Here is a 15,640-nt window from a genome sequence, read left to right on the forward strand (position 1 = left end):
AAATCAGTATGGAAACAGCTGCAGGTGATTGATTAAATAACCTGTTAGCCATTTGTCAGGTGTTCACTGGTTCTAGTGTGTCAAACCACTGTTGTCCTTCTTTCTGACCATCTACATGCAAAATAATTTATTAACCGAACGCAACCAATGAGTAGTTCACACTTAGCAGAAAACAGCCTGCATGACTTGATTGGAGCCATTTTCCCCCCCAACAACAACAACAACAACAACAACAACAACAACAGGCTTGTTTTCGGCATCCATGTCTACACAGTGCACACCGACTGGAGCTCTGGAGCTGTGTGCTCCCATGAAGACGTAAATCAGGACGCACACGTGCTCCAGCTGCAGATGTTTACTTCTGCTCAACGTGAGGCTGCAGCACATCAGCACCAGGAAGACCCTGCTGACGGATCGGAGGAGTTACTGGCATCCTGTGAGCCAAGTGTGGCGACGAGCGCCAGAGTCGATTAAAAACATCGCCACAAAGACGCCGACTGTTCCACTGCAACACTGACTGCAACGCTGAGCAGATTAAGAGGCGACAGGCTCTGTCACACCGCTGACCTCTGGGCGAAAGGTCAGCCCTGCTGACACACACGCACACGCACACGCACACACACCTCAGCCACCCCAGGGCAGACACACAGACAGGATGGGGAGGCAGGAGCCCTCTGCAGGACACAATCACCACAACACCAAGGATATGATCCACATCAACAATATTCATTCTGCTCAAATAGAAAAAAAAACAAAAAAACAAAAACGCACCGAAATATTGACTTGCAGCATTTGCTCGTGCAGAGAGAAATCCCACCTGGAGCTGCAGGAGGAGGAGGAGGAGGAGGAGGTTTAAATCCTCCTGTTTACCAGGCCTCATGACACGGCTGTGCGCGAGCAGCGGCGCAAATGACCGACCAGAGCAGACACCCGGGCCGGACCCGGGCCGGACCGAGCACGGCCCGGGTGTCCGGTATCGCCCGCAGAGAGGCTGATCTCTGTGCACGCACAGAAAACAGACGCGCGCGCACATTCACACATACAAACACACACTGATCGTACCTGAGGAATTCTTGCAGACAGGTGTCACAGAAGCGGTGTCCACAGGTGGACACCTGGGACCGGCTCGCGCATGGCCTTGCTGCAGAGCGGACACTGGAAGCGTCTCTTTGGCTTCTCCAGAAACTTGTAATCAAACCCGGGCATGGCTGCGGCTCCGCGCGCTCCTCTCCGGCCTTCGGCTGCAGGGTCAGGTGCAGACGTCCTGTCCGCCCCGCTGCGGTCCGCTGCGGTCCTCTCCGGTCCTCTCCGGTCCTCCCGCCCTGCTGCCGGGGGCTGCGTGTCGCTCGGCGGCCGTTTAAGCCGATGAGGGGTTCATATCACGTCGGGCTCTCGGAGGAGGAGGAGGAGGCGGAGGAGGAGGAGGAGGAGGAGGAGGAGGCCGGTCCTCCGCAGCTCTTCCTCCTGCGGCCGACAAAGAGCGCAGAGTCCGGGGAGACGCGGCGGACGCGGTCCTTCCTCCGGGGCTGGCTGGGAGCTGCGGGCCGCGGCTGTGCGGGTCTCTCCGGCGGTGCGGGGACTGACACACTGAGCACAATGTAGAAGCTCCCCGTCTGTTTAGGTGCAGCGAGCCCCGCCTCCTTCCTCCTCCTCCTCCTCCTCCTCCTCCTCCCTCCACGCAGGAGGAGTCAAGCCGCTGAAGCACTCCGTTCTCACCATTTTATCCCTCTGATCTCCCATCACGGAGCTTTAATTGGGCTTTTGTCCGCCCGCACTGGCCTCTCGTGACACGCGCTGTTGTGTATTTCCACATGTGAATAATTACTATTTATGCGCCAGATAAAAGTCAGTTGCAGGCTCGTGCGCGGTCACTTGAACACAATCACGCCCGCGAGACTGATCTACAGCGGCAGACAGCAGGGCCGCTGGTGAACAGACTCCAAATCTGAAGGTTATGGAGGAAATCAGGAGCAGTGGACGTGATGGAGGGCTGGCTGCAGGCGCCCCCTGGCGGCGGAGCCGCTCAGCAAAACCAGCGCCGGACCGCTCTTTGTGTTTTATGGTCACAAATCCGCACGTGCACGCCGAAATAAAATCGACCGTTCACGTGCGCATACATTGCAGTCCTGATGGATGGAGAGGAGTGCGGCGGCATCGTGTGAAAGCGCGCGCGTGAGCGAGGCGCGCGCCCGCACATCTGGATGCCTGTTCACCTGCTGTGATTGCCACCGGATTACATCATCATTACATCATCACAGGGGCAACAATGGCAGCTGAGCCCCAGAGAAGGTGTGTGACAGGGGCAGTATTTACACCAACACGCTGCTCCTCAGGGGGGAGGGGGGAGGGAAGGAAAGAGGAAGGAGTGAGGAAGAAAGAAAGGGAGCAATCGAGGAAGGAATTAAGGAAGCAAGGGAAGAAGGGAGGGAAGGAGGGAGGAAACCATAGGTCCTTAACAACACGAGCATCAATAATAATAATGAGTGAAGCTGGAAATCAGACGATGTTCCAGAGAAAAACATGAAATTCTAAAATGAAGAAAAAAGGCTGTGGAGGAGGCATGAAGCCAGGCGAACAGGCTGCTGCCGTTTATCACTGTGAGAGGATAAAGTTTGTGCACATCCCACAGGTCCACACTGTCATTCAACATCAGCGTTTATTTCATAAAACATCGTCCAGTTTCATTGTGTGGCCATCTAACATCAGGATTCTCACACTACTGTCTGCAAAACCAATGAAAACAGCAACACAAAAGAATAATAATTATTTTAAACGTTAATAAAAGTTGAATAAATATTTTCCTCCTTCAGCAGTTTTATAGTTAACATGCTTTACTTTGGATGTTATTTACTAATGTCTCTCTGTGGTTTTCCACACTGTAGTCATTAAATTCACAATAATACAGAATTAAAACACATAAAAAACATACTTTGTGTACTGATTATTAGCAGAGATGCAGATTATTAGCCCATAACAGATATTAGACTGAAGTCAGAAATAACATCAGCATCCATTCATGTTTTCATAAGCAGGTGTAAAATAGAGTCATGCACCATAATCCTCACTGAGAAATGACAGAAAGAAGCTAGGATATTTAAAACATAATACAACACGATCCCATACTTAAAAATGACTTTAAAGTTATTAGTTTTGATTCTAAATGTTCGCTGGGTCGACACTGATGCTGCGACTTGTTCTTTCTACCAAGCAGCATCACTGAGGTGGAATCCGTTCTCGCACACACCCCGACTGACGACATGCTCATGAGTTCACAGTCTGTGTGTGAAGGTTGTTGTGCTGAATGTTTGTTCCAGGTTACTGCGTGAAGTGGATCATAAATGTAACTCACTGAACGAAACACATTTTATCATTCCTAGAAACACATTTTCAAACCAATAACACTGTCATTACAGAACTTTGTTTTTAAGTCTTCTGTGCTATGCGAAGCCCCTCCAGGCCTGAGGAACATCCACAGCTGAGGGGAAACTTTGCTGCCTCATCCTGCCGTACTTATTTCGTCGATTCTGCTGTGAAGAATCATAGACTGAATTTGAGGATGTATGCACAAGAGGGAAATGGACGAAACAGCAGAGGGCTCAGAGGTTCGGAGGTGAGTGTTTTCTCTCGCTGGAGTCTGGATGTTCAGGCAGTTTCTGTGTCCGGTTCCTCACGTTTTCCTGATTCTGTTGGTGTCGAGGCGCAGCCTGTTTGCTGTTTCTGGTTCTTTGTGCGACGCTTCTGTCAAAACTTCCTTTGGTGGACTGAAAGCAGCGCCGCTGCAGACACGTGCTCTGTTCATGTGTGTCACTTTGTTGTGTGATTGCTGAAGTGTTTGTTTTGCTGGGAGCGGAGAGAGAGAGAGAGAGAGAGAGAGAGAGAGGAGGGGCTGGTTTCAGGCCGTAAGGCCCAACAGGCCGTCGTTATCTGGCTGGAAGGCTGCTGTTGAAGGACTAATCCCATAAAGCAGAGTGAGTAATGTGTTCACCTCTTTCATTCTTCCTGTTGTCTCGCTCACTCGCTGCTCAGGGGAGGTCAGACCCGATTGACTTTCTCTGACCTGTCACTGTTTATGTTAAAAGCAGCATGAGGAGGAGGACAATGGCTCCCCGCATGAGCTCTGCCTGATGACTTCCTGCAGTCCGGCGCCAGCGTCGGCGCCGCCACACTCGCTCCGCCCGTCGACCTGCTCGGAGACACACCTGCTGCCACCGGCAGGTCGCGACCTTTGCTCTGCTGTGCTCCGAGCCATCAGAGCCATCGAGTCAAACAAAGATTCACTCCTGAAACAGAAAGAGATAAGACCAGAAAGGCAGGAAGACGGAGCGAAACTCAAGGCTGCAGCTGCGGTATGAAAGGAAATCTTTGAGCTGAGGCGCAGATGGGTATCTGGGAGGAAACTGTACTCGTCCTCCTCCTCCTCCTCCTCCTCAGGCCTCCGCTCGGCCTCACACAGGCGAGCGAGTGTGTTCAGGATAAAATCATCTTGGGACGGACTCCTCCAGTAGCGCTGAAACAACAGAGACTGATTTTTAGTTATCAGATCATGAATGAAGTGATGAGCACCTTGTGGGGAAGATACCGTCAGACTTTAAACTATTCAAACCTCTCTTTGTTCTCTTGTACAGACTGTTTTATGGTAAATAAACTGATTTTACTAGATATCTATGTTCTATCCTGGTTTATGCAACATTTGGAATTCATCGTTCCATTATTTCGTCTTCTCTGGAGAGGACTGCGGGACAGGCTGCCAGCGCACAGCAGCGCAGGAACTGGCACCAACTTCAAGTACTGGCAGAGGAAGGTGTCAAGCTTAGACTTGATCCAGGGATCCTCTCGATGTGAGGTGAGGCTGCTCACCACTGCACCACTGCACGGCCTGTTATTTATGTATTTTTACATATAGGTTTGAAGTTTCTTCCGTTGAGCACACGACAGTGGAAGTTCTTTAAATCTGTCACTTTTATGTTTCTAGAATTCTGGCTGAAAGTTACAGTTGAATAATACCTGCATGAAACTCCTGTTCTCGTTCAGTAATATCGTCCAGCGTGTAAATCAAACAGTTGAGGCTTTTCTTCACTTTCGTTTATAGTCATGATTTGTGAACTGAACCTCTGAGGTGAGGACAAAACGTCCCCAGCAGCCGGGTGCGGCCGTGCGTTCCTAAAAAGCTTCGTCACAATAACCGTGACCATTTCCCCGTGGCAGGTCGGCTCCAGGCAGCCGTCCAGCGCCCTGCGGCCCAGAGTGAGGATTACCAACGTCTCTGTTACTTATTAAATTGCGATTGCGGCTTAATCTTCTACTAATTCTGCGGCTATTTTCAATTGGAGGTCTAATCCCACCTTCACTGGATTTCACTTCCCTTCACTTCCTCCTGCGCCTCTGCTCTCCTCTCCTCTCTGCCAGAACTTTCTGGTCGGATCGTTCGATCCGAAGCTGAAGCTGAGATCGGGCGGGGCTGGTGCGGTCCGGAGGAGCATGCCTCAGGTTCAGCTGGTCTTTCTCTCGGGGTTTAGCGGGATTTCAACACGCGCCTACATCTCACAGTGTGTGCTCGTGGAGGGTAATACATAAAATATTACGTTTCACTGCCAGCAGGGGTGTTGCCATGACAACAGCCACGGATGTCACCGTGAAGGGGTGACTCTCATCCAGTTGAAACCGCCTTCGGTATCCCAGAATCCTCCTCTTTCCTTCCGAGGCGGCCGCAGGGCTCCTTTCCCCCACGTGAACACCTCGCCGTCTGCGGGAGAAGAAGAGGAGAAGGAGCCGAAACCCCCGAGGGACGCCGTGATCCACACAGGTCGGAGAAGTGACAGCCTGGACCTCCTGCTGCGGCGGCTAACGGCTCGACCCGCAGGACGCCGCGGCCCCACAATGCCTCTCTTCAGCAGAGACGAGCTGCAGGAGGCTGGCTCCTCCCCGGGGAGCCGATCGGTGGCACAAAGTGACATTTCACCATGTTACCCTCAACCCCAAGAACAAAACCCTCACACACACACACACACACACACACACACACACACACATCTGCTGTGGGTCTGACAGCACATGTCTGAAGAACTGCAGCAGTGGTTTTGCTCTGTTCTCAGAGTCCGTGCACAGTTTCTACCGTACTGCAGTTCACAGAGACTCAAGAATCCACGACAGTCAGCGATTAATCAGCTTTTCTGGAGAGCTGCTGTTCAGTCACAGGACTTCTTTTGAGACGGAGAGTCACTGAAAACGCTCTAAATATTCCCAATCCTCTTTGTTCTTTCCATGCAGTGAACCACAAGAATCCACGGAAAGCCCCATCTCAGTTTAGAAGAACTCTGAGCTCGATGCGGCGTACTGTTTCTCTGAACGAGGGACACACTGCTCAGAAATATGTCAGTTTCGGGCTCACACGCACGCGTCGCAACTCTCGCATACATTTTTGCTTTTCAGAGAATTCATTTCAGACATGTCAGAAGAAACACGCTGCAGCTCAGTCTCTGCCTGCCTCTGCTCACCCGGATCCCGATCGCCAGGGTGAAGGGCGTCGCCGCAGGCAGCCGTGGCGATGCCCTGCAGGCCCGGCACCAGGTAGGGAACGCGGCTGCTGCGCCGGGAGCTGCAGCCCATCTGGCCGTGCTGGTTGCTGCCGAAGGTAAAGCACTGACCTCCAGCTGAGTGATAAACACAGGAAGAGATTGGAGAGGTGCACTGACCGCGTTTTAGATGAAATATTAGAATATTAGGACGATGAATCAGACACGTTTCATGACTGCGAGCAAGAAGAACAACACAGATATTAATCCACTACAAATGATCTGTTAAAGTGTTTTTCTACTTCAAATGTGCGCCTGAATGCCAAAGAGGGTTCTTTGTTTCTATTTGCTTAACGTGTGCGGTGAGGAGCCAGAACGTCTGGATACCTGTCACAGCCACAGAGTGAGCAGTTCCAATGTCAATGCAAACTATCTTCTCATTGCTGAGGGGAGCTGACTGGACCGGCGTGTAGGAATGAACTTCTTCCACCTGGTTCGCAGGACTCGGTTCCTCTCCAGCTGTAATTTTATCCAAGCCCAGTTTGTTGAACCTGAAAATGAACAAAACAATAATCTCACCAAATCTTACCGTAAACATATATCACTGATGAGTTTGTCAAATGAAACTTGTTTTATATTTTTATCAACGTCTGAACAATCTCTCTGTGAGAATCAGTAACTGAGCTGTAAATGTGCAGAAAGTATTCATTAAACATCAGTGGCCGCTCGGCCTCACTGTTGCTGTGTTCTGCAGCGGTTACCTGTTGCTTCCACAGGCCAGGACGCTGTGCTGAGTGCTGATGATCATGGAGCAGTCCACTCCACACTCCACCCTCTGGGCCTCCAGCTCCACAGGTAAACACACCTGCTGGGGGCAGTTGTGGGTGTCTTGGGTGCCGAGCCCGAGGCGACCTTCCAGACAGAAAACAGCAGCGAGCGAGCGAGCTGAGTGCCGAGATCCCGCTGCAGTAAATCACTGAGAAACAAACGCATAAACAAAGAAAAACCCACGTAACCCAGGCGAGCTCAGAGACCGCCGGGTTTTTCACTCTACCGTTGTCTCCCCGACCCCAGGCAAAGACTTCTCGTTCGTTGGTGATGGCGAGAACGTGGGACGCTCCACAAGACACCTGAACCAGCTCGTAGCCGAGGAGCGCCTCCACGATCTTTGGCTGAGGATGAAGATCAGACAGAGAGAAATGAAAGTCATCCATGTAGGTAGAGTTTAAAAACAGAAGAAGAAGAATGGATTAGCCAGTGTTCATGGCTGTGACAAATGAAAACCAGTCTTGTTCAGTTCACCTTGAGTCAGCTGTCAGTCATCCAAATGATTTATTGCTTATTCCCGTTTCCTGGAACTAAAGAATCCACTCTTGTGCAGCCGTACCTGTGTCACATCGTTAAAGTTCCCATGGCCAAGACAGCCGTTGCTCCCGCTCCCAAACGTCATGATGATGCCCCGATCTGCAAATTGGAAACAAAGGGAAGGGATCAGCGATATCAGTTGATGAGTGTAGGTGTGTTCTTGTGCAGACCGACAGGATGCTTTTAATCCTGGTCTAAAACGCTAATCTACGTCCTTACAGTGAAGTGTGATGAAAGAGTTGCTGCGGAGCTGAAAGGAAGGGTCTGAAATCCTGTGTTATCTGCTGGATGGACTGACAACAGCCTCTCAGGGCACTCTGAAGAAAATCCCAGGCTGGGTTCATGAAATTCAGGCCTCTAAAGTGCCAGGTTAGCATGGGGAGGTTTATTTTCTCCAAGCAGCTTCACACTCTGAGGAGAAAAAGCTGGCTGCGTCCACACGTTCATACATGCACGGTCAAACGCTGCCTCAGTGCTTTGCAGTCATTTGCTGCGGCGTGTGGAGGCAGCCAGCCGAGCGTAAAGATTGATTTCCTATAGCAGAGCTCCCAGAGAAACTGACTGAGGACCACTGCGCTCTCTCTGACGGCAACCCGGAGATGAACGGCTCGCCAACCTGTCATGCAGGTGGTGAAGAGATCGCCGCAGGACACGGACTTGATGGTGACTCCGGACTGTCCCTCCAGGAAGCGAGAAACGAACTGAGGCTGCATCTGCTCCACGGCGCCGGGCAGGCTGGCCTCTGCAGAGCCCACTGAGGGAGCCTGAAGGCAGGAATGACTTCAATTCTCAAGTGAGCAGAGAGTGTCTTTACCACAGTTCCTGAACTTCACACACGAGACACGATCAGCCTCCGAACACAACGGTTACTTTCTATTCAGTATCCATGAAACACACTCATATTTTCTGTAGCGTCTTCTAGGATTAAAAAATGGACACATACTCAGCTCTTTCAAAACTGGTGTCAGCTGTTTGCACTACTGCCACGGCTACTACAGAGTAAAAAACAAGGTGCTGCAGACCTCCCATGTGATCAGACGGCCTGACTTTGTGACTCCCATCCTCTGAGTGCGACCCAGCGACACCTGGAGCACTTCGGTGTTGAGCATCGGCAGGCGGAGGGGCGGCGAGATGCCACTTCCCCACGTGTACACCGAGGACAGTGGCAGGGAATGCAGCTTCCCTGATCCCAAACCCACCGATCCGTCTGTTTCAGCGCAAGAAACCACAACCTGCTTCATAAGCGTCAACTTTAAACGCTATGCTAGGGCACAATCTGCAGTCAAAACATGGACTTTAGAGCGATCACCTCTGGATCTGCTGGTAGGAACCCTCCCTCCTGGTCTCCCTTGAGAACCGGGCTGCACAGTTGACAGTGGCTTCTCAATCCTGGAGGAAAGATTCACACAGTTAATCTCGATCTCAGATGTGAGCTCAGATCTCACTGCTTCATTTTGAAGTCCGGACCTTCGCATTTTAACGCTGCCTATATCGGTGTAGAGGTTGAGCAGAGGCCGGATGCATATGGGGAGAGCCATGATTTCGTTGAGCTGAGGCCGTTTGGATGGATCCAGATTGAGCATGTTGAGGATGAGCTGTCTGAGCTCCGGACTGTACCGGTCTGATATCGGAGCAAAGGCTCCGCTCATGATCTTCAGAACGAGGGCGGGAAGATTCTGAAAGCAGAATTAAATAACAATGACAAGCTGCATCGCAATAAGCCGCAGTCCTACGAAAGCAGAGCAGCTGGTTTGTGTACAGCGGCTTCGAAGGCTCTCTTCAGGCTGGCCAGTTCGTACAGCACACAGCCCAGAGCCCAGATGTCACTCTTCTGGTTATACGGCTTCCCTTCACACAGCTCTGGGGAAATGTAGCAAGGAGTCCCAACGACCTGCGGAGCAAACAAATCCAGCACTGAATTCAAACACACACACACACACTGCCTTGTGTCATGACCAGTTGAAAGAGAAGCAGAGATGGTCTCACTGTGTAAGCTTTGCTCTTGCTGACGAGAATCTTGGAGATGCCAAAGTCTCCGATTTTGACGATCATCTGGTGCTTGTCCAGCAGAATATTCTGTGTCTTCAGGTCTCGGTGCAAGATGAGCTTGTTGTGCACGTGATACAAAGCCAGCAAGATCTGCACGAAGAAGTGGAGGATGGTGTCCTCGTCCAGCAGGGAGTTACAGCGTTTCTGAATGTAGTCGGCCAAAGTTCCACCTGCGGGGATGATGAGGACAGAAGAACACTACTGTTCATTACCTCCATCAATCAGAAGTGAGCAAAGCCTTTAACACGCTTTAGGAACACAACTCAAGTAGAGATTCATCTGCAGCTGACACTGAGGCCAGATGTTCTCAAACGTTCTCCACAGGTCTGACATGGGAACAAGACAGGGAACCTGGAGGCACGCAGCCATGGGAGAAGGTTTACCGCAGAACAACGTACAAAAGGGAAGAAAGACGATCTTACCTGGAGCATACTCCATTGCTATCATGAGGGCCTTATCTTCCAGGAAATTCTCATAATACTCTATGATATTTGGGTGGTTGAGCAGCTTTAGCACCTGACACTCGTTCTGAGCTGCCAGACGTTCGTCTCGTGACATCTGCTCCACCGGGATCTCCTTCAGGATGACGAAGGCCCCATCGCTGCGTCTGCGGCACAGGTGAACGATCCTGACAGGCGAGGGGAGCGAAGAAAAATGAACCATCTATTTATTCTAAGCGGGAGCACAGAGGAATGAAGCGGTGCAGTTTACATTCAGTGGCGTCGGCCTCGAAGAGCTTTGACCCTGAGAGTCATGGATCTGGCTCCGTCTGACGAGATGAAACGAGAAGCGCTACAACTTCACTTATTAGTAAATATACTAAAGAATCTTTTTAAAAATGACTGAAATTACTCCTGTTACATTCTCTGTTTAATGAAGTTAATATAGCGAATTAATGACAATACTTAATCATCCATGCTGCCATGAAGATCACAATAAAAAACAAAAATGCCAACAGGACAGTTCCTGCATTCACTCATTTATGGAAGAAAACATAACTTCTGTCAAACAGTATCCAGTAAATCCATGAATCAACAGAAGTAGTAATGTTTTAAAGGAAATGTGTACTTTAATATGAAATAAACTATTTACTGCAAAAAATCATTTTTTTGAGAGAAAAACAAAAGTTTTTGTCATCACAAATAAACACAAATAGATGATGTAACTCTAATTAATCTTTACTAAATCCTCACTAAAATGTCCAAAGACTGTTTACACTTGTTATTGCCCTCCCTTTTCTTTTAAATATCTTGTTTTTTTTTTTATTGTAAATATTGTATCCCATATCAAAATCCGACACGACATTGTACTTCTGATTTCCTTTGCTGGATAAAAGTTGTAGAAAAAGAGAAATCTGCAATCCACAAAAACAAAAGACGCATTGAAAGCCGAAGTTAAATGCATGTTTTATGAAGTTGCTTTGATTAGTGTTCTAAATGGAATGTTTTGATTACATATGAGAGGTAATTTGTTATTTTCCAAGTTGTTTTAAAGACATTTTAATAATCTTAGACAGTACACCGTTTCTCCCCCCAGTTTACAAAACCTTGAAACAACACGCACACTGCGAAGTCTGCTATTTAATCTTACTGGGGAGTCCGTTAAAACAAAGTTTTTTCCTGTCACTTTTTCCGTCACCTCCCGTTATCTGCTCTCAGTTTGAGGGCAAAAAGGCAACTTTAGCTTTTCTTAACGCACCAATAACAGCGCCGCAAATGTCGGCAGGTGTGAATCCCGCAGAAAAGCTTTGAAAGACAGAGTTTTTACCCGAAAGCTCCTCTTCCGACCACTTTGATTTTCTCGTACTTCTCCATCGCCGTGGCGGAGAAAACGCTTCCGCCGTCTCCTGGCAACCCGGCCCAGCAGTACGGCGAGCACCGAGGGACAGAAGAGGCGAAGCGCGCTTCAGAAACAAAACAAAAAACAAAACAAAAAACAAACAAACAAACAAACCTGTGACGCTCTGTTAAGAAAAAACAAACAGAAACAAACAGACATTCTGCTCTCCGTTAAGGTTTAACTCATGTTGATTCCGGAGGGACTCTGTTCTTACATGAAGCCTTCAACTCTGCCCTTAAAAAAGTTAAAGTTATTGTATTCACAAGCATCTTGCATGCAGTGATGAACCAGAGGGCAAGAATACGCAAAGTTAGTCTTTGAACATGGGCGGATCTACCTGGATGGCAAACACCTCCCTATAAGCAAGGTTTGTCACCCCTGCTGCCACCCCAGTCAGCAACAACGAATAAAAGAAAGCTGTGGCCAAACTGACATAGTTACACAAGTACTTTTTTGTTGTTGTTGTTGTTGTTTTCTTCAGGAAAAAGCCAATCCAACTAACAAAGTCTACAAAGATTGGAAAGATATCGCTGATGTGATCCATGTTTGTACCTCCAGATCTGCGATAATAAATCTAGAAAATGTTCTTCATGTGGTATTTAGCTTTGGTTGTTGTTGAAGCGACTCTTCATTTGCATTCAAATACCAAAGTGATCGTTATAATTAATTCAAATGAACGAGTGAATATATGAATATATGAATGGATGAATGAATAACTCGATCAATCAATAATTCAATCAGTCAATCAATTCTCATCTGAATAAAAGACCTCATCTCTCAAAAGCAAAACCTTCAAGATACTGAGGTATAAAGGTATAAACTGGGAAGAATATATATATATATATATATATATATATATATATAAAATCTATATATATATATATATATATTATATATATATATATATATATAGATATATATATATATATATATATATATATATATATATATATATATATATAAAATCTATATATATAAAATCAATATTTTCCTAGGTCGGACCCTGTCCTGGGAACTGCTTTGTGATTTCAACAGCTTGTTTTTTTGTAAATTGATTTTTTTTTTTTTTTGTCCCTTTGTTGAAGAATTTGTCCTTAAGTGACTCAAGTTTGTCTTTGATCACTAAAAGATAATGTGTTGTGTTGGAGCAGTGGTTAGCACTCTCTCAAAGCCAGAATATAACGGGTTCAAATACCAGCCGAGGCCTTTCCCTGTGGAGTTTGCATGTTCTGCACTGAGAAATAATCAATACTTGATTTCTACTACTCCAGTCAAATTTGAAGATTTTCCACCTCTCATTCAGCCAAAATATCCCTGAGTCAAGTGATTCGACATATTTGTGCAAAAGACAAAAACATTGCGTTTGTTCAGGGCATGTTCTGTACTTTTTTTTCTTCCATATAAAAAGTAGACGGTGGGAAATATGCGGCTGTGCCATTGTCCCATAATGAATGAACTCCTGTGACATGTGAGCTGGAGCCGGTGAGCGAGCCTGTGAGACAGCAGTGATTAGAGCTTGAGCTGGTACTCGGGATGCTGCAGATTTACCTCCAGACGCCTGGTGATTATGAAGCGCCTTCCCCTCGTCTGAGATAAGCAGGAAGGGGTCTGCGGAGCAGCGTTTCCCCTCTCTGCCATGACGGGGATAATAAATGCTTTGTGCCGTGACAAAGCCAGCTCTGTGCCGTGCGCGGCTACATGCCTGCTCTATCATCATCAATCTGAAATCATGGAGTTTCACCACAAACAGTCATCTGCATCAGGTTGAACCTTTCCCTGCAATTTGCAGTTGTGTAAATGAATCTCATTGGACGTGAGACGGGGTGAGAAGGTGGTTTGGCAAACAGTAGTTTTCTCTTTCTCAGGGATATAATATCTCAACAAAGGAGTGCCCGGAGGAGCCTTGAAGTGTGTTTGACACTCCTCCAACCAGCTTAGCAACATATTTGGCCTTCTGTCAGCAGCGGATGTGTCTGACAGTCAGAGCGGAGGAATGCTCTGTGCAGACAGTGAAACTGAAGTTAAACCCCAGGTATGAATCTGCGCCCAGAGGAGCATTATCACCATTAATCTGGAGATTTCTCCAGACACATGACAGGAAGCTGTGGGCGAGGGAGGTTGTTTTTTTATCTGCCTCTGTCACAGATGGCTCTTTTTACACATGATAGCATACTTCACAGTACCAAAGGTAAAGGTGCCACTCACAATCTGCATAACCAGTACTGTGTTTTTAGCAAAAACCTGTTATAGCACCAATGTCACAGGCAACAAATACTGATGAAGTGAATTGACCACTGCTGAGAACTAGATTTGTAATGCTTGTATTTGAATCTAAGACTCCTCTACATGTTAGGAAATCATGAAGTCTCTCTTAATGAGGAATTAAGTGAAAAATAATTTTTAATCTCTTGCTTTTACAGAACTTCTTTCTGTCAAAGCTAATTGTTTAGTTTTTTTGGGTTTTTTTGTTTTTTGAGGGTGCACATGATTCATCCAACATCATTTTTACTACATCTACTTCCTCAGTGCGATTAGTCAGCTTTCCAGCAGAGTCCGCACAGCTTAAAGGGAGAAAACAGGATCAAAAGTGCTTTAGCATAATCATCACATTGTGGAAGATGTAATGTGATATATACACCGTATTAATTAACCAAAGTGTTATCATTAAAAAGCTCTGTGTTGGTACTTTTAAAGATTGATCTACTGACACTTTGGTAAAATATTCATGTGTAGCAGTGTTCTGAAGTGATGCCAGATATCCTCCGATTTGCATCTTTGTGGGGAAAAATTCTACCTCAACTCAAGCCTAGAACATCTGTTAGAGAAACAAACAGCCTACCTTGACAGGGCCAGGGACTTGAGCGATCATTGTCACGTCATGCCGAATAATTGAGGTAGTCAGGTTTTGTGAAGTCAAAAGCCACTAACAGGACACACATGTCATCTTACAGGGACGACTGAAGGCGTTTGAGCATCTGAACAGGAAGGAACAAGGACACAAACCTGATGAAGTCTCGATGAAATCAATACAATTTTTTATTTTTGTCTTAATGACTTTACCGTGTTGTTTTCCTGTCCAGTGAAACTGATGGAAACAAACTCATTGTTCAGACATCTCTAAGTATCTCGGTTTTTCTCTCTCTCTTCTCGGCTGGCTCCACTGCAGCAGTTTCTCGGCAGCCCACAGAGGGAAAGGAGAAGCACCCTGAGATCAATATGGTTCGCCTTTGAGGCAGACACAAAGATTCTCATCTCAGAGAGATCACATGACACTGGGAGACCTCACCGGTTCTCCTGCTTCAAACCTCACATCTGCTTTCTTTGGAAACTGAAATCAGCATTATTTTTAGGTTCTGCTGCAAGAACAAGCGGCTCCCACAGTCTCACTCTATACAGATTAAAAAAACACACACAGTGGGAGAGCAGGAAACCGGAGAAGAGATATTGAGTTACATCTCCTGCTCGGACTGCAGGCTTTTCTGTTACAGAGAGCCTTCAACTGTGTGGACAAGAGCAGATTAATTATATGGTTCATCTTTCATGCTTGAAATCTCAAACATCTGCTGGTAAAATGAGCATTTGATTGATCCTAATACACATTTAGCCAAACAATGTTTCACTTTATGAAAGGTTTTAATGATAGAAATTCTCTAGTATGTCTCAACATCTATTTCCTCAGAGATGGAGGTCATCCCTCAGGTTTTTTGACGATGGTGCCCCCTGGTGGTCTCCAGGAAGAAGGTCTGTATGAGAAGCTCGGTCTTCACATGAGGTTTTGCTTCCATCTTGTGGCCTATTTTCATATCGTCACACTGACGCCAACACACACTTTGTTTTTTGCAGGTGAGTGAATGGATGGGTGGAGGGATGGAAGG

General features: G+C 47.3%; 2 protein-coding genes across 3 annotated transcripts in view; both read right to left on the reverse strand.

Moving 5' to 3' along the window:
• traf4a (tnf receptor-associated factor 4a) overlaps window positions 1-1,572 on the reverse strand; it is a 30,689-nt gene extending 29,117 nt beyond the window's left edge. The window contains 2 exon segments of the mRNA XM_030108969.1: window positions 1,063-1,118; window positions 1,120-1,572. Of these exon segments, the coding sequence (XP_029964829.1) occupies window positions 1,063-1,118; window positions 1,120-1,206 (143 nt within the window). The 5' untranslated portion in view covers window positions 1,207-1,572.
• A 1,075-nt stretch (window positions 1,573-2,647) lies between these two features.
• Window positions 2,648-11,768, reverse strand: nek8 (NIMA-related kinase 8). 2 transcript variants are annotated; one of them, XR_003932745.1, is made up of 16 exons: window positions 11,694-11,768; window positions 10,349-10,554; window positions 9,864-10,096; window positions 9,637-9,768; window positions 9,345-9,553; window positions 9,187-9,266; window positions 8,900-9,084; window positions 8,494-8,641; window positions 7,900-7,976; window positions 7,567-7,684; window positions 7,274-7,424; window positions 6,900-7,063; window positions 6,495-6,650; window positions 5,583-5,743; window positions 3,986-4,507; window positions 2,648-3,840 (listed from the first exon to the last, which is right to left on the reverse strand). XR_003932745.1 is itself a non-coding variant. In XM_030107611.1 (15 exons), exons 1-14 carry the CDS (start codon window positions 11,738-11,740, stop codon window positions 5,628-5,630), a joined length of 2,022 nt encoding a protein of 673 aa, XP_029963471.1. In that variant the 5' UTR covers window positions 11,741-11,768; the 3' UTR covers window positions 2,648-4,507; window positions 5,583-5,627. The 2 variants fall into 2 exon arrangements, 1 of the variants encoding a protein (XP_029963471.1); XM_030107611.1 differs by having other exon boundaries at window positions 2,648-4,507.
• Between the last annotated feature and the right edge of the window lie 3,872 nt (window positions 11,769-15,640).

Source organism: Salarias fasciatus, chromosome 14 (genome assembly GCF_902148845.1).
Source record: "Salarias fasciatus chromosome 14, fSalaFa1.1, whole genome shotgun sequence".
In the NCBI taxonomy this organism is placed as follows: domain Eukaryota; kingdom Metazoa; phylum Chordata; class Actinopteri; order Blenniiformes; family Blenniidae; genus Salarias; species Salarias fasciatus.